A 17,798-nucleotide genomic window follows, 5' to 3' on the forward strand; every position below is an offset into this window, starting at 1 on the left:
CTCCCTCTGTTATAGAGAATTCTCCCTCTCTTTCCCTCACTCCCTCTGTTATAGAGAATTCTCCCTCTCTTTCCCTCACTCCCTCTGTTATAGAGAATTCTCCCTCTCTTTCCCTCACTCCCTCTGTTATAGAGAATTCTCCCTCTCTTTCCCTCACTCCCTCTGTTATAGAGAATTCTCCCATGCAGTTGTAGTGGAGAGTAAGTCTCCTTATTGTTGTATACATTTTTACAACACTGAGTTAATACGATGTAGTTGATCTGGTCAGTAGTCAGTCTGTGCAGTGTGTTCTGTACTGAATTGACAATGCCTTTAGGAGAAACACAGAGACTCTCAGGAATAGGATATCCTGTTAAAAAAGCAGTCACCTGAGAGAGCCACAAACATATTTCAAATGTCTCTAAAAGTCTGCTTTTGTTGTGCCAAGAACTCACCACTGACATTTGAGGACTTTTGTGGCTTGGAAAAGATACTTGGATTTGAGGGGAAACTGCTGGTCACAGTCTCCCACTTGTGAGAGACACTGAGTGAGTATTATTTACACAGTGCATGGCTACTGTAGCTCATAAATGTATTCCGAGGCCCTGTAGCAAAGGAAACATAGGTATAAAAGGGTGGAGGAACATATTCTGACTGATAGGAAGTGAATGTATTGGAATTGTGTACCATTATCTGAATCAATAGTCTAAGGAGTTCCTCCTCTGTTTCAATCTGCCTTGTGTATTTTCCATGACCAAACCACTGGGAAGTGAAGATCATGGAACGTAAGAAACAGCATGCTTTTCTCTGCTGGTTGCATGTTAGATACGTGTTAGAAACATAGACACCGTTTGACTGTACTGTACTGTGGATCTACCCCTGGACTCTGTATTGTCATATTGCACTTTAGTGAATGTGGGGAGTATATATCCTCCTTACTACTACACCATTCTATCCCCAGCTCTCATCCTTTCAAGCTTCTCAGTTCCTGTAGCCTGCTCAATGTGTTTCCCTCGTGCTGTTTCAAACTGTCATCAAAACTCCCGCTCCCTCGTAAGATGGCCACAGACTATGGGTCCCTCCTGTTGATACCCTGGACACGTGTGTAACCTCCCTCTTCAGCCCAAAGGAGTGTAAGTGCTACAGCGACTATACAGCATTACTGCGAGACTGTCTATCTGCTGCTGTGGAATACGTTTCTGAAACAACACTGCCTGTTGACCAGAGGAGTATATACAGCAACAACTTGACCACTGAGCTTCCTTCAAGAGAATGGAAGGAAGACTGTGAATCAGGACACTGTAGAGCTGTGAGTAACCCTGACTGTTAATAAAAAGTTAGTGGAACAATGATCCATGAAGTGAGCGAATTCATCTACTGCTGGATAGAGCTTTTCCTCATGGATCTACCTTTACCACATCAGATGGATTACTTTTCACCATAGAAACAGTGGAACTGGAAAGAAGTACAGAACACCAGGTTCTTATCAATACCTAGGTGGTCATAAACTCACAAAGCACATAGGAGTTGAGACTACAGCTTCATCAGCGTAAGACATTGTATTTAGCACCATGGGAGCGGCGCGTGTTAAGCGACGTTTCAGTGTGGTGGTTGACGGGCTGGTAGACGAGGAGGAAGTCATTAAGCTGGCTCTGAGTGTTGCTGACACGGCCAGGGTGGGGGGAGGCACGGGAGGCTCAGGGAGCCCCACCAGCCCCTCTCCCACACACAACCGAAATGGAAAAGCACTCCCCCTGCAGGGCAACGGCAGCAATGCACGGAGGCCCAGCGGAGCCCTGGAGGCAGGAGGGGAAGGATCGATGAAAGGAGGAGGGCGCTCAGGACTGAGGGGCGGGAGGGGCGGAAGTCTGGGGAGAAGGGGAGAAGGCTGTTCGTCCTCGGACCGAGATTCAACACTGTCGTCCCCTTCCTCCTCAAGCCGCCGGCCCACCCGGCGCTCTAGCCGCCGGCCCCGCCACCGCTTTGTGGGCAAGGACGGGCGCTGCAACGTCACCTTCGTCAACATGAGCGAGAGGGGCCAGCGTTACCTCAGCGACCTCTTCACCACCTGCGTGGACATCCGCTGGCGTTGGATGCTAGTCATCTTCTGCCTCTCCTTCCTCCTCTCCTGGCTGCTCTTTGGCTTCGCCTTCTGGCTCATTGCCGCCGCGCACGGGGACTTCGCCATCCGCCTCAACCCCAGCTCGGGTGCCTCTTCCGGGGGAGGAGATGAGTCCGGGGCAGGGGCAGTGGTGGAAGTGGAGGAAACGTGTTTCGTTCAGGTGAACAGCTTTATGGCGGCCTTCCTGTTCTCTCTGGAGACGCAGACGTCCATCGGTTACGGCTTCCGCAGCGTGACCGAGGCCTGCCCCCTGGCGGTGATGGCGGTCGTCTTGCAGTGCATTGTGGGCTGCATCATCGACGCCTTCATCATCGGAGCGGTCATGGCGAAGATCGCTAAGCCCAAGAAGCGTAATGAGACGCTGTTGTTCTCTGACACGGCAGTGGTGGCGCTGAGAGATGGGAAACTCTGCATGATGTGGAGGGTGGGGAACCTACGCAAGAGCCACCTGGTAGAGGCACACGTACGTGCACAGCTATTGAAGGTAAGAAAGGAAAGAAGAAGAAGATTGGTTGAGGGATGAAAGAAGGGAGCAAAGAGACTTAAGGGGCTGTAAACAGTAGAAGAGGTCGGGACACATCAGTAACTGTAAAGATACTGAAGGGGCTGTAAACAGTAGAAGAGGCAGGACACATCAGTAACTGTAAAGATACTGAAGGGGCTGTAAACAGTAGAAGAGGCAGGACACATCAGTAACTGTAAAGATACTGAAGGGGCTGTAAACAGTAGAAGAGGTCGGGACACATCAGTAACTGTAAAGATACTGAAGGGGCTGTAAACAGTAGAAGAGGCAGGACACATCAGTAACTGTAAAGATACTGAAGGGGCTGTAAACAGTAGAAGAGGCAGGACACATCAGTAACTGTAAAGATACTGAAGGGGCTGTAAACAGTAGAAGAGGGGACACATCAGTAACTGTAAAGATACTGAAGGGGCTGTAAACAGTAGAAGAGGCAGGACACATCAGTAACTGTAAAGATACTGAAGGGGCTGTAAACAGTAGAAGAGGCAGGACACATCAGTAACTGTAAAGATACTGAAGGGGCTGTAAACAGTAGAAGAGGGGACACATCAGTAACTGTAAAGATACTGAAGGGGCTGTAAACAGTAGAAGAGGCAGGACACATCAGTAACTGTAAAGATACTGAAGGGGCTGTAAACAGTAGAAGAGGGGACACATCAGTAACTGTAAAGATACTGAAGGGGCTGTAAACAGTAGAAGAGGCAGGACACATCAGTAACTGTAAAGATACTGAAGGGGCTGTAAACAGTAGAAGAGGCAGGACACATCAGTAACTGTAAAGATACTGAAGGGGCTGTAAACAGTAGAAGAGGGGACACATCAGTAACTGTAAAGATACTGAAGGGGCTGTAAACAGTAGAAGAGGCAGGACACATCAGTAACTGTAAAGATACTGAAGGGGCTGTAAACAGTAGAAGAGGCAGGACACATCAGTAACTGTAAAGATACTGAAGGGGCTGTAAACAGTAGAAGAGGGGACACATCAGTAACTGTAAAGATACTGAAGGGGCTGTAAACAGTAGAAGAGGCAGGACACATCAGTAACTGTAAAGATACTGAAGGGGCTGTAAACAGTAGAAGAGGGGACACATCAGTAACTGTAAAGATACTGAAGGGGCTGTAAACAGTAGAAGAGGTCGGGACACATCAGTAACTGTAAAGATACTGAAGGGGCTGTAAACAGTAGAAGAGGCAGGACACATCAGTAACTGTAAAGATACTGAAGGGGCTGTAAACAGTAGAAGAGGCAGGACACATCAGTAACTGTAAAGATACTGAAGGGGCTGTAAACAGTAGAAGAGGCAGGACACATCAGTAACTGTAAAGATACTGAAGGGGCTGTAAACAGTAGAAGAGGCAGGACACATCAGTAACTGTAAAGATACTGAAGGGGCTGTAAACAGTAGAAAAGGCAGGACACATCAGTAACTGTAAAGATACTGAAGGGGTTGTAAACAGTAGAAGAGGCAGGACACATCAGTAACTGTAAAGATACTGAAGGGGCTGTAAACAGTAGAAGAGGCAGGACACATCAGTAACTGTAAAGATACTGAAGGGGCTGTAAACAGTAGAAGAGGGGACACATCAGTAACTGTAAAGATACTGAAGGGGCTGTAAACAGTAGAAGAGGCAGGACACATCAGTAACTGTAAAGATACTGAAGGGGCTGTAAACAGTAGAAGAGGCAGGACACATCAGTAACTGTAAAGATACTGAAGGAGCTGTAAACAGTAGAAAAGGCAGGAAACATCAGTAACTGTAAAGATACTGAAGGGGCTGTAAACAGTAGAAGAGGCAGGACACATCAGTAACTGTAAAGATACTGAAGGGGCTGTAAACAGTAGAAAAGGCAGGACACATCAGTAACTGTAAAGATACTGAAGGGGTTGTAAACAGTAGAAGAGGGGACACATCAGTAACTGTAAAGATACTGAAGGGGCTGTAAACAGTAGAAAAGGCAGGAAACATCAGTAACTGTAAAGATACTGAAGGGGCTGTAAACAGTAGAAGAGGCAGGACACATCAGTAACTGTAAAGATACTGAAGGGGCTGTAAACAGTAGAAGAGGCAGGACACATCAGTAACTGTAAAGATACTGAAGGGGCTGTAAACAGTAGAAAAGGCAGGACACATCAGTAACTGTAAAGATACTGAAGGGGCTGTAAACTGTAGAAAAGGCAGGACACATCAGTAACTGTAAAGATACTGAAGGGGCTGTAAACAGTAGAAGAGGCAGGACACATCAGTAACTGTAAAGATACTGAAGGGGCTGTAAACAGTAGAAAAGGCAGGAAACATCAGTAACTGTAAAGATACTGAAGGGGCTGTAAACAGTAGAAGAGGCAGGACACATCAGTAACTGTAAAGATACTGAAGGGGTTGTAAACAGTAGAAGAGGCAGGACACGTCAGTAACTGTAAAGATACTGAAGGAGCTGTAAACTGTAGAAAAGGCAGGACACATCAGTAACTGTAAAGATACTGAAGGGGTTGTAAACAGTAGAAGAGGCAGGACACATCAGTAACTGTAAAGATACTAAAGGGGCTGTAAACAGTAGAAGAGGCAGGACACATCAGTAACTGTAAAGATACTGAAGGGGCTGTAAACAGTAGAATAGGCAGGACACATCAGTAACTGTAAAGATACTGAAGGGGCTGTAAACAGTAGAAGAGGCAGGACACGTCAGTAACTGTAAAGATACTGAAGGAGCTGTAAACTGTAGAAAAGGCAGGACACATCAGTACTGTATTGACAATGCGAGAGAGAGGGAGAGAGAGAGAGTGATGGGGAGCAGTAGAGAGGGAGAGGGAGAGAGAGTGATGGGGAGCAGTAGAGGGAAAGGGAGAGAGAGAGAGTGATGGGGAGCAGTAGAGAGGGAGAGGGAGAGAGAGAGAGTGATGGGGAGCAGTAGAGAGGGAGAGGGAGAGGGAGAGAGAGAGTGATGGGGAGCAGTAGAGAGGGAGAGAGAGAGAGAGTGATGGGGAGCAGTAGAGAGGGAGAGGGAGAGTGATATCGGTGAGGCCATCTGGACTGTACTCTGATGTCTGTGGTTAATGAGAGCTTGTTTTATTCTCCCTCAGGGGTTTAGAAGATTTACCAAGGGATTCATTTCCCCAGGATTCTTTAACTCAAAACCAGTTTGTGTGTGTGTGTGTGTGTGTGTGTGTGTGTGTGTGTGTGTGTGTGTGTGTGTGTGTGGTTCTGTCTGTGTACTATATATAGATAATACTCTTTTCTGGCCATCTGTTAGCAATTTTGGTGAAAGTTTGCATGTTGGTGTGTGTTCTGACGTATTGTCTGCCGGTCTGTATCTATTGTGTTTCATGTGGCCCTTAAATACCTACCACTGCTTTCATTGTCCTGTGGGTTGTAAAGCTCTAGAGCAGGGAGGTGAAGAGAGGGACATTTTGATCTTCTTAAAAGCTTGATCATGTCAAAGTTCAGACGGGGCAGCTTTGATAAGTTTTGGGGGGAAATGGCAGAATTGTATTTCTCAGTGCTGAGGCTGGGGATTGACTCAGGGAAAAGGTTGGGTAGTAAGCTTAGGCCTGCGGAGTATAAGGAATATAGGCAGGCGAGCGCTTTCTGTGGAACATAACACTTAAGACTTTGGACTGAACTATACACAATGTTCCTGTAAACAATGTAAAAACGAAACACTTAATCACTAACCTCATACCCTCTTTCCTTCCCTTTCTCTACCCCTGTTCTTCCCCCCTCCCCCAGCCGAGGGTGACCCCAGAGGGAGAGTTCCTCCCGCTGGACAACGAGGACATCAACGTGGGATTCGACACAGGAACCGACCGCATCTTCCTGGTTTCCCCGGTAACCATCGTCCACGAAATCAACGATGAGTCGCCGTTTTTCGAGATGGACCGACGGACGCTGGAGGGCGACGCAGAGCTGGAGGTGGTGGTCATTCTGGAGGGTATGGTGGAGGCCACGGCCATGACCACACAGTGTCGCAGCTCCTACCTCGCCTCCGAGATCCTCTGGGGTCACCGCTTCGAACCTGTGCTCTTCGAGAGGAAGAACTGTTACCAGGTAAGAGGGGGAGAGGAACTATAGAAACAGAAGAGGAAAGAGTTTCTGCTCCGCTAGCTTCGTTGTTACGTTTTCCCTTTTCTCTACATTTTAGCCATTCAGCAGACACTCTTATCCAGAGTGACCCCTCTCGTTTTCTTATCCAGAGTGACCCCTCTCGTTTTCTTATCCAGAGTGACCCCTCTCGTTTTCTTATCCAGAGTGACCCCTCTCTTTTTCTTATCCAGAGTGACCCCTCTCGTTTTCTTATCCAGAGTGACCCCTCTCTTTTTCTTATCCAGAGTGACCCCTCTCTTTTTCTTATCCAGAGTGACCCCTCTCTTTTTCTTATCCAGAGTGACCCCTCTCTTTTTCTTATCCAGAGTGACCCCTCTCTTTTTCTTATCCAGAGTGACCCCTCTCGTTTTCTTATCCAGAGTGACCCCTCTCTTTTTCTTATCCAGAGTGACCCCTCTCGTTTTCTTATCCAGAGTGACCCCTCTCTTTTTCTTATCCAGAGTGACCCCTCTCGTTTTCTTATCCAGAGTGACCCCTCTCTTTTTCTTATCCAGAGTGACCCCTCTCTTTTTCTTATCCAGAGTGACCCCTCTCTTTTTCTTATCCAGAGTGACCCCTCTCTTTTTCTTATCCAGAGTGACCCCTCTCTTTTTCTTATCCAGAGTGACCCCTCTCTTTTTCTTATCCAGAGTGACCGCTCTCTTTTTCTTATCCAGAGTGACCCCTCTCTTTTTCTTATCCAGAGTGACCCCTCTCTTTTTCTTATCCAGAGTGACCCCTCTCTTTTTCTTATCCAGAGTGACCCCTCTCTTTTTCTTATCCAGAGTGACCCCTCTCGTTTTCTTATCCAGAGTGACCCCTCTCTTTTTCTTATCCAGAGTGACCCCTCTCGTTTTCTTATCCAGAGTGACCCCTCTCGTTTTCTTATCCAGAGTGACCCCTCTCTTTTTCTTATCCAGAGTGACCCCTCTCTTTTTCTTATCCAGAGTGACCCCTCTCTTTTTCTTATCCAGAGTGACCCCTGTCTTTTTCTTATCCAGAGTGACCCCTCTCTTTTTCTTATCCAGAGTGACCCCTCTCGTTTTCTTATCCAGAGTGACCCCTCTCTTTTTCTTATCCAGAGTGACCCCTCTCTTTTTCTTATCCAGGTGGACTACTCGTTCTTCCACCGGACCTATGAGATTCCCAGCACACCCTCTTGCAGCGCTAAAGAGTTGGCCGAGCAGAAGTACATCCAGGGCTCACGCTCCTCCTTCTGCTACGAGAACGAAGTAGCCCTGCAGCTCGTCTCCCCTGACAATGACCCTGAGGGCAACCCTGGCGGCTGCCCCTCCCCCCTGACCCACCGATCCTCCCTCTCACAACCCACCCACACTAACTAGGGAGGTGACAGGCAGAGGGGACAGGAATTGACCTGGGATCCACAGGAAGCCAGGGACAGACAGAGGGAGAGAGAGGCAGAATGAGAGACAGGCTTCATAGGGAAAGAGACCAAAGTAGAGAAAGGTAAGTACACGATTTAGGGAAAAGGACAACATTGAGAGACTGAAGTTGAGAGAGGTGTAGAAAGAGAAACAGAAGACACGACAAAGACGCCGAGAGACAAACGGAGAGAGAGAGACTGTATACTGTCAAACAGAGAGAGAAAAGGACAGACATATAGGAGAGAAAAGGAGAGAGAGAAGTGTCATTGAAAGGGGTAGATGGGCTGCTGCTACTCTGACTGTGTTGGCTGATTTGGACATAGCGATCTTTCAGAATCATTATGAACCCGTCTGTCTCAGACCCGTCCCGTCAACCAACCGCTACATTCACCACTGGCTCCAGCACCTAGCTGACAACACATACAACACTGACCCCTATTGGCTTCAGTCTGTAACTGCAGCTCCTGTTCAGTTACAACTCACACTGGACGCATGGGAGTAAGGTGAAGCTGCCCCCTAGACACTGAGCTATGACCAGTTTAGTGTTTCTGCCCCCTAATGGTGAAGGTTAGGTTTTGGAGAGGCTAAGCTGATCCTAGATCTGTGCCTACGGGTAACTTCTACCCCAAACCTGTGGAATACTGTGTGACAGAATGAGGTAAAATGGTGTAATCTACACATTGAGGGCTGTTTGTTATGAACTGAATGAGAAGGTATTATTGATATGTTTTTGATTCTGGTCATTTGTGTTCTGTCAAGGTTTGAGCAGGTCTGTTGTGTTAGACTGATATGTAACAAAATGGATACAGAGAAACAGCTGAAAATAAGCAGCGGTTTTAAGCAGTTTCTTTGACTTGTACTGTACTGTATGTTGTTATTCTGTATTTATAATACAAGACTATTATATATTTGCTTTATTTAATCAAACATGTTGCATGTTCAACTGGGTGCAGTGTCAGCACAAAACCACATGAGTGCATAGTCTGGTAACATGTTATTTTAAGGTCTACTTCTAAACTTCTGATTCATTGTTTAATATGGTTAACTATGGTTAACAAACAAAGGTTTATAAGTACTTTGTAAGCAGAACTTTTATTAAAATGTTACCTTATGTTATTTTTAAATTCTACAGTACCCAGCTGAAGGGACAATCGTATGTTAATGTTTACCTCTGTCTTGAATATGAGATTCTGTCACCTAAGATTCTGTGTTCCTCAAACATTTAACTTTCTATGATTTTCCTCAGTATTTTATTTATTTAGTTAATTTTCTGAATACTGTATATTTGGTTGAATTTTAAGGGAGAAATGGGGGGATGTTAAAGGTAGACTCAGCGATATGACGTAGATGCAGAAAGTAAACAGCATAGTAGGTCAATTTCCACAACAACTAAGAGCGTTGAAGTGTGAGGCTCAACTTCTCAGCTGTTTAAATAAATAGTGAGGGTATTCCATACCGGTAAAACATGAGCCTATCACAATAATGAAAACAAAATGTTGCCGAGGCTGAGATGAATGGCTGACACCGAGACGTGCGCGGACAGCAGTGGACGCATAAATTCTGGCCTAATGACGATCACCAAAACGTCATTACACTTTGCGGTGTTTTGTGTAAAATATGTCTCTTTCCATTCACCACAGTTTGGAGGCTGGAAATATGTTGAGAGTGGATGAACATGTAAAGGAGAACTTTGAAGTGATTCTTTGACAATCAGGCGTTTGTTTGACAAACATCATGACTGGTGGTTTATGCCACAGTAAAAGGTAAAACATTTTAAAAGTTAAATAACAAATCTTTAGTACTAGGCCCACAGAGATCCTAATGAATTAATAGAGATTCTATATGTAATGAATGAATAGGGATTCTATATGGAATTCTGTGAACATAGGAGGTCCCATACTGGGAAGAAATGACATCTACTTTCACTCGTGTGTGTGTGACTGTGATAGTGAGTTCTTGCATCTCGCTCATCTCAATAACTGCAGTGCTGCTCGTGGCAACGTCATTTAGTGAGGGAAAAAAGTATTTGATCTCCTGCTGATTTTGTACGTTTGCCCACTGACAAAGAAAGGATCAGTCTATAATTTTAATGGTAGGTTTATTTGAACAGTGAGAGACAGAATAACAACAAAAAAATCCAGAAAAATGCATGTAAATAATGTTATAAAATGATTTGCATTTTAATGAGGGAAATAAGTATTTGACCCCTCTGCAAAACATGACTTAGTACTTGGTGGCAAAACCCTTGTTGGCAATCACAGAGGTCAGATGTTTCTTGTAGTTGGCCACCAGGTTTGCACACATCTCAGGAGGGATTTTGTCCCACTCCTCTTTGCAGATCTTCTCCAAGTCATTAAGGTTTCGAGGCTGACGTTTGGCAACTCGAACCTTCAGCTCCCTCCACAGATTTTCTATGGGATTAAGGTCTGGAGACTGGCTAGGTCACTCCAGGACCTTAATGTGCTTTTTCTTGAGCCACTCCTTTGTTGCCTTGGCCGTGTGTTTTGGGTCTTTGTCATGCTGGAATACCCATCCACGACCCATTTTCAATGCCCTGGCTGAGGGAAGGAGGTTCTCACCCAAGATTTGACAGTACATGGCCCTGTCCATCGTCCCTTTGATGCAGTGAAGTTGTCCTGACCCCTTAGCAGAAAAACACCCCCAAAGCATAATGTTTCCACCTCCATGTTTGACGGTGGGGATGGTGTTCTTGGGGTCATAGGCAGCATTCCTCCTCCTCCAAACAAGGCGAGTTGAGTTGATGCCAAAGAGCTCCATTTTGGTCTCATCTGACCACAACACTTTCACCCAGTTGTCCTCTGAATCATTCAGATGTTCATTGGCAAACTTCAGACGGGCATGTATATGTGCTTTCTTGAGCAGGGGGACCTTGCGTGCGCTGCAGGATTTCAGTCCTTCACGGCGTAGTGTGTTACCAATTGTTTTCTTGGTGACTATGGTCCCAGCTGCCTTGAGATCATTGACAAGATCCTCCCGTGTAGTTCTGGGCTGATTCCTCACCGTTCTCATGATCATTGCAACTCCACGAGGTGAGATCTTGCATGGAGCCCCAGGCCGAAGGAGATTGACAGTTCTTTTGTGTTTCTTCCATTTGCGAATAATCGCACCAACTGTTGTCACCTTCTCACCAAGCTGCTTGGCGATGGTCTTGTAGCCCATTCCAGCCCTGTGTAGGTCTACAATCTTGTCTGTGACATCCTTGGAGAGCTCTTTGGTCTTGGCCATGGTGGAGAGTTTGGAATCTGATTGATTGATTGCTTCTGTGGACAGGTGTCTTTTACACAGGTAACAAACTGAGATTAGGAGCACTCCCTTTAAGAGTGTGCTCCTAATCTCACCTCGTTACCTGTATAAAAGACACCTGGGAACCAGAAATCTTTCCGATTGAGAGGGGGTCAAATACTTATTTCCCTCATTAAAATGCAAATCAATTTATAACATTTTTGACATGCGTTTTTCTGGATTTTTTGTTGTTGTTATTCTGTCTCTCACTGTTCAAATAAACCTACCATTAAAATTATAGACTGATCATTTCTTTGTCAGTGGGCAAACGTACAAAATCAGCAGGGGATCAAATACGTTTTTTCCCTCACTGTAGCTGAGTTTACCTTTAAGGTGACATTGTTGGAAGTGTCCAGGCCTTGGCAGAGCACCCTAAACTGGGACTGTAAATGGACCGTAAACCTGTTGGACTGCCATGACCACTGGAAGCATGTACTGAGGACCTGAAACATAAAACTGTCACTTCACTGCAGTACATTTACGTAAAGAAAACCTCCCTGACCACTCCCTACGTCTTCCTGTTGTTACTGTAAACTGTGAGGGCTCACAACTGCACTGACAAACCACCTGAGGAATTGAATTTTTGTGACATTCTGTTCTCTGAGAGAGGTTCTGTTCAAAGAATTAGAATGGATGACTAATCCTGAATTCTCTGGTTCTGCTTTGGTTGGTGTCTGTCTCACACTATGTGGGAGACTAATGCATTGGTTGGTGTCTGTCTCACACTATGTGGGAGACTAATGCATTGGGTGGTGTCTGTCTCACACTATGTGGGAGACTAATGCATTGGGTGGTGTCTGTCTCACACTATGTGGGAGACTAATGCATTGGTTGGTGTCTGTTTCACACTATGTGGGAGACTAATGCATTGGTTGGTGTCTGTCTCACACTATGTGGGAGACTAATGCATTGGGTGGTGTCTGTCTCACACTATGTGGGAGACTAATGCATTGGGTGGTGCCTTCAAAAAGAAGTCTATGGTGTTATTCTATAACTAGCACATGATTTGCAATGTTCAACTTAGATTTTTTTATTGCCTGTCTATTTTGTTGAATCATGTAACTCTTCTGAAAGTGATGGTTTCTGAAATATGTATACTGACGTTATTGAGAGATAAAGAGTTCTAACTTCTATGCCGTTACTACCACAATATTTAGTCACACTTTACATGAAGTTAAATTGCCATGTGTGGTATTACATAATAACTAAGTCATTATTTCAAATAGAATCTATTCAGTTTCCTTTTGCAGTATTACAATTCAAAATCATTGGGTTATGCACCTTACCAGCAGTTACCATGCACAATATATCAGGAATCTACATGATATAACTTCATGTAAAGTGTTGACCAATTGTCTTGACCGCTAGATGATACAACAGGGCTGTATTGTTCTACCTACTACAAGGACAGACAACTCTGAAACTTTTACTTGCATCTTTGCACAGAAGTAAGTTGACACTATGGATTAACTCAAAGGCAAATATCACATACGTACATACAAAGCACTGTAAAAGCACACAAACGGCTATTGAAATGGCATTTTAAGACGTCACATACTGTATATGGAAAGCAGCACTTCACACACACTGACCTTTTGAACAGGAAACATGGATATTTCACCTTTTAAAGCAGATTCCATGATATGATTTACAACCATATTGATCGGTTATAGTTGGTGTTATTGACATTTATTCAACTTCCGTGTCTTTCCTTATTTTCCTATGTCTCCATGGCTACCGAGTTCTATTTATAGGTGAATGGCCAGTCCCGTCTGATCCACTTCCTGTGGGGGGTAACTTGAACCCTGACCACCAGGACTCTGACCTCTGACCTCTGTTAGCATTATTTTTAACGCATCCCACACAACAACAACATAGCCAGATGGATTACTTGATGACTTCCTGGTTGGTTGCTTTATTAGATTCCAGAATAACATTGTGATATTGCAGGTCAAGGTATGTTGGGATGTACGTTAGTGGAATGGGGTTGTTACTAGCTGTGCTCTATTATTCTTTTCTACAGATACCACTGTATACGTTTCCCATCCTTCTCTGTTGTATCACAAAAATACAAATGTCACTACTGTTTGTGGCAGAAAGCACTTCCATGTGAAAAAGAATGGCACTATAGAGCAAATAAAACACATTGATTGATATGACTCAATTCTGGTTTATTTTGTACTTGAGTCTCAGATTCTCTCATTGCCAAATAAAAGTCTAATTAATTTTTTGCTGAATGAAAAGGTGTAGTTGGTCACAACATAGGCCTGAATATCTGTAAAAGACTGCGGCCATTACAATACAGTTAATTACTGTGTATTTACTGTGCAAGGTGTGCAGGCTTGTAAACTATATATATATATGTTATATGTTATATACATATATGTAATCACATGTTTATTACCTAAAAACACATTTAAAAAAACTCAGAATGCAACAGAAATGATCTATTTTTAGAAAAATACCTAGTCCTATATAATCAGAATAATTGATGAGCAATGACTGGTGCACCGGTTTTGTCTTTGGCAAAACCCTTTGAGCAGTACTATAGCATCCAGAGCAGTACTATAGCATCCAGAGCAGTACTATAGCATCCAGAGCAGTACTATAGCATCCAGAGCAGTACTATAGCATCCAGAGCAGTACTATAGCATCCAGAGCAGTACTATAGCATCCAGAGCAGTACTATAGCATCCAGAGCAGTACTATAGCATCCAGAGCAGTACTATAGCATCCAGAGCAGTACTATAGCATGCTGTACTATAGCATCCAGAGCAGTACTATAGCATGCTGTACTATAGCATGCTGTACTATAGCATCCAGAGCAGTACTATAGCATCCAGAGCAGTACTATAGCATCCAGAGCAGTACTATAGCATCCAGAGCAGTACTATAGCATCCAGAGCAGTACTATAGCATCCAGAGCAGTACTATAGCATCCAGAGCAGTACTATAGCATCCAGAGCAGTACTATAGCATGCTGTACTATAGCATGCTGTACTATAGCATCCAGAGCAGTACTATAGCATCCAGAGCAGTACTATAGCATCCAGAGCAGTACTATAGCATGCTGTACTATAGCATCCAGAGCAGTACTATAGCATCCAGAGCAGTACTATAGCATCCAGAGCAGTACTATAGCATGCTGTACTATAGCATCCAGAGCAGTACTATAGCATCCAGAGCAGTACTATAGCATCCAGAGCAGTACTATAGCATGCTGTACTATAGCATCCAGAGCAGTACTATAGCAGCAGTATATAGCATCCAGAGCAGTACTATAGCATCCAGAGCAGTACTATAGCATCCAGAGCAGTACTATAGCATCCAGAGCAGTACTATAGCATCCAGGAGCAGTACTATAGCCATGCTGTACTATAGCATCCAGAGCAGTACTATAGCATCCAGAGCAGTACTATAGCATGCTGTACTATAGCATCCAGAGCAGTACTATAGCATCCAGAGCAGTACTATAGCATCCAGAGCAGTACTATAGCATGCTGTACTATAGCATCCAGAGCAGTACTATAGCATGCTGTACTATAGCATCCAGAGCAGTACTATAGCATCCAGAGCAGTACTATAGCATCCAGAGCAGTACTATAGCATCCAGAGCAGTACTATAGCATCCAGAGCAGTACTATAGCATCCAGAGCAGTACTATAGCATGCTGTAGCTGCGGTCGCCAGCCAGACATCAACACGGGATTCTTAAGACTCGGACACGGTAACTGTTAGTAGGAATCTGGGGCGGTCACCTCTTTTAGTATCCCGGCTTTGCCAATAGACAGTCCTTATGCACAGGTCTATGATCAGCTTAGTACTTTCTCCAAACCTAGCATTAACCATTAAATTAAACCCAAAACCGACCTTAGATCAATGTCTAGGGACTATTCCGTCTCTCTCGGAGTGACAGACAAGGGATGCTGTCATCAACAAAGAGCGTGCAAATCTTCCTACCCCACCGCGAGAATACTGCATGGGCACCTGCTACTTTAATCCAATTGGGCATTCCACACGTCCGTCAGACTGATGGGACTGCCCAATATTTTGTCTGATTGGTTAGGATGTGTGGCAATTGGGATGTCTCAAGATCCCATTTGTCGTCGCGTGTATCTGTGCCAGTGAAGGGGCTGGACGGGATCGTCTCATTCAATGGGCGGGGATTCACAGCAGTTGTAGATTTTCATTCGGAGACTCTATTTATAAAGCGGGACTTAAATTGAAGTTATTTTTTATTGGTGTATAGACAGGAAGTGATTGCGCTGCGCTGAAGCCGGCGCTTTGCCCTCACCCTTGTGTCTATCTGTTTTATGATCAGTAGAATGTGTGTGTGCGCCTTCCACTGAGAGAGCGGTGTAATGATAAAAGCCGCATTTGCGGTACGCTCCTCTCACCTCATATAAATCAGGAAAAAACGGAGAAACCGCCTTATTTCGTTCCTCCTCGAGCCCTAGACTTATCCACGTCTCGGAGAACATTGTGAAGGTGAGATATTTAGTTACCAATAGCCAACTGTAATTCAGTCGTAGATAGTGTAATATACTGCACGGCGACGCATCATATTTCATTGGTGTTGGCTACTTGCTAACCTAGCTCGGTTAGTCTAAATGCGGGTGGCAGAACGCCGAAAATTACACCCAATAGGGGACCTTCCAGCGGCGTGCTGCCTGGCCCTCCGGTTAGCATGCAGGCCCACGAATGGTACAAAACGATCACATAGCAAACCGAAAATATTGTAAGCTGTTGAGAATGAGAGAATGCAAGCAGTTGTAAATATGTTGCTTTATTAATTAAGGGTTTATTATAAGTGCATTATTATAACACTATTATGGCATCTTACCTGTAACATATTCGTATTATTAACCTATTATTAGTAATACTATTAATATTAGGTTATTATTTAACCCACATTAGTGACTGACCAGGCTAAATCCCATGCGCTCTCTATAATGTGGTCCATTGAGTCTATCATTAGGCTATATGCTATAAGGAATCCTCTAATCATTATTCATACCTCATGCTCGGGGTGTGGTTGGCGTTTGGCTTCATGGCTTTTGTCGGGTGGTATGGTGTTTAGTAGAAGGGGAATCTTTCATATAGCTCCTGTTAGCGGACGCACTAATATTTTGGACGGGGAAGCTTGCTAGTGTGTCTGTCTGCCAGTGACAGTTTCAGGCGGTGGTTGAGTCACAATGTCACCGCTGCCTCAACACTCGGCTTTTTTCCTCAAATTTAAGCGTAAAGAAAAGGCGTTACCATGCCCCCCCCCCCCCCCCACTCACACACAACCACACACACAACCACACACACATTCCTCCCGCACCCCCGCATTGACCTCCACACAAACCCCGCAAGTATTCTTTAATGCTGCACTGTGGCGGTGTATTGGGGAGTGTGCTTAGTTTAGTGTTGCTATGGAAAATATCTGGTGTTATTAGGCTTTAGACACCTGGCTGAGTGAGCTACAGTAGCCTGGTCACTCAGTGATGGACTGACCAAAGACAGCCTTGTTCAGATGTGCTATAAGCTTTTGTTCTAAGGATAAATACAGACAGACATGTATAAACAGATGATAAGGAATACCTCAGGATATCTGATGACTATTTCTGGCCGTCCTTCATCTTCCTTCTCTCATCAGTCATGAAGCTGCACTCGGTCTCTCTGTTTGGAGTGACTCACCAACACTAAGCTGCTGTGTGTACACAGTATGACAGACAGACAGGAGAAGGTGTCCGTGCAGGTGTAGACCTACTCAGGCCAGAGACAGAGGGACAGACAGAAAGACATGGGAGGAAGCAGGGTGGTCTGGGTGGAGGACATTCCTCAAGAGTAGACACCTTATCTGTGATGACAGACAGCAACATACTGTTTTGGGTCGGGTTGACACTCAGACTTACTTTATGTACTGTATGCAGAGGGGTTCGGCTTCAATCTAAATGATGAGTAGTCATTTATTGGGGTAGACAATAGTAGTGTCCTTTAGGAGCCAATAAAGACATAAACAAACAGTCTATAGATGATTGACACCCTCAGACCAATCACTAAATCAATCCATACTAGTTTCCAGAGACGTCTGAGAAATGGCCTGTATGGCAGACTCAGCTTCACTACTCAATGGCTACTAATACACACTTCCCTTACAATCACACCCATCATGGATGATGTGATTGTTAAAGCCAGGGATTGGAGGTACATGTTGATATAGAGCTGTCTTTGTCCCACAGCGTCTGACTACTAGAAGTGGTTGGCTCGTGACTCCAGCAGAGTGCACTGGACTGTAAAGGTCCTCTGTGTCGCTGTGTGACCTAATCTTAGTTCTGTTGCTACGATAATACAGTAATATCAGCCAACTGTGGAGTAGACCTCCTCTCCTCGCTCTGCCTCTCCCTCTCTCTGCCTCTCCC

At 44.7% G+C, this 17,798-nt stretch overlaps 1 protein-coding gene and 1 pseudogene across 1 annotated transcript; both read left to right on the top strand.

Annotated features, from left to right (window-relative positions):
* Positions 1-88: 88 nt before the first annotated feature.
* On the top strand, positions 89-8,258 carry LOC115177168 (inward rectifier potassium channel 2). The gene is made up of 4 exons (XM_029737726.1): positions 89-527; positions 941-2,585; positions 6,351-6,668; positions 7,814-8,258. Exons 2-4 carry the CDS (start codon positions 1,551-1,553, stop codon positions 8,045-8,047), a joined length of 1,587 nt encoding a protein of 528 aa, XP_029593586.1. The 5' UTR covers positions 89-527; positions 941-1,550; the 3' UTR covers positions 8,048-8,258.
* A 7,437-nt stretch (positions 8,259-15,695) lies between these two features.
* Positions 15,696-17,798, top strand: part of LOC115176447 (myosin-10-like) — a 58,081-nt pseudogene continuing 55,978 nt past the window's right edge.

This window comes from Salmo trutta, chromosome 37, assembly GCF_901001165.1.
Source record: "Salmo trutta chromosome 37, fSalTru1.1, whole genome shotgun sequence".
Taxonomy (NCBI): Eukaryota; Metazoa; Chordata; class Actinopteri; order Salmoniformes; family Salmonidae; genus Salmo; species Salmo trutta.

Excerpts from the sequence above, each read along its gene's own strand:
- LOC115177168 (XM_029737726.1), top strand. The coding sequence starts at position 1,551 with ATGGGAGCGGCGCGTGTTAAGCGACGTTTCAGTGTGGTGGTTGACGGG. Across the intron at positions 2,586-6,350 it reads TACGTGCACAGCTATTGAAG|CCGAGGGTGACCCCAGAGGG; the intron begins GTAAGAAAGGAA and ends CCCCTCCCCCAG. Across the intron at positions 6,669-7,813 it reads AGAGGAAGAACTGTTACCAG|GTGGACTACTCGTTCTTCCA; the intron begins GTAAGAGGGGGA and ends TTTCTTATCCAG.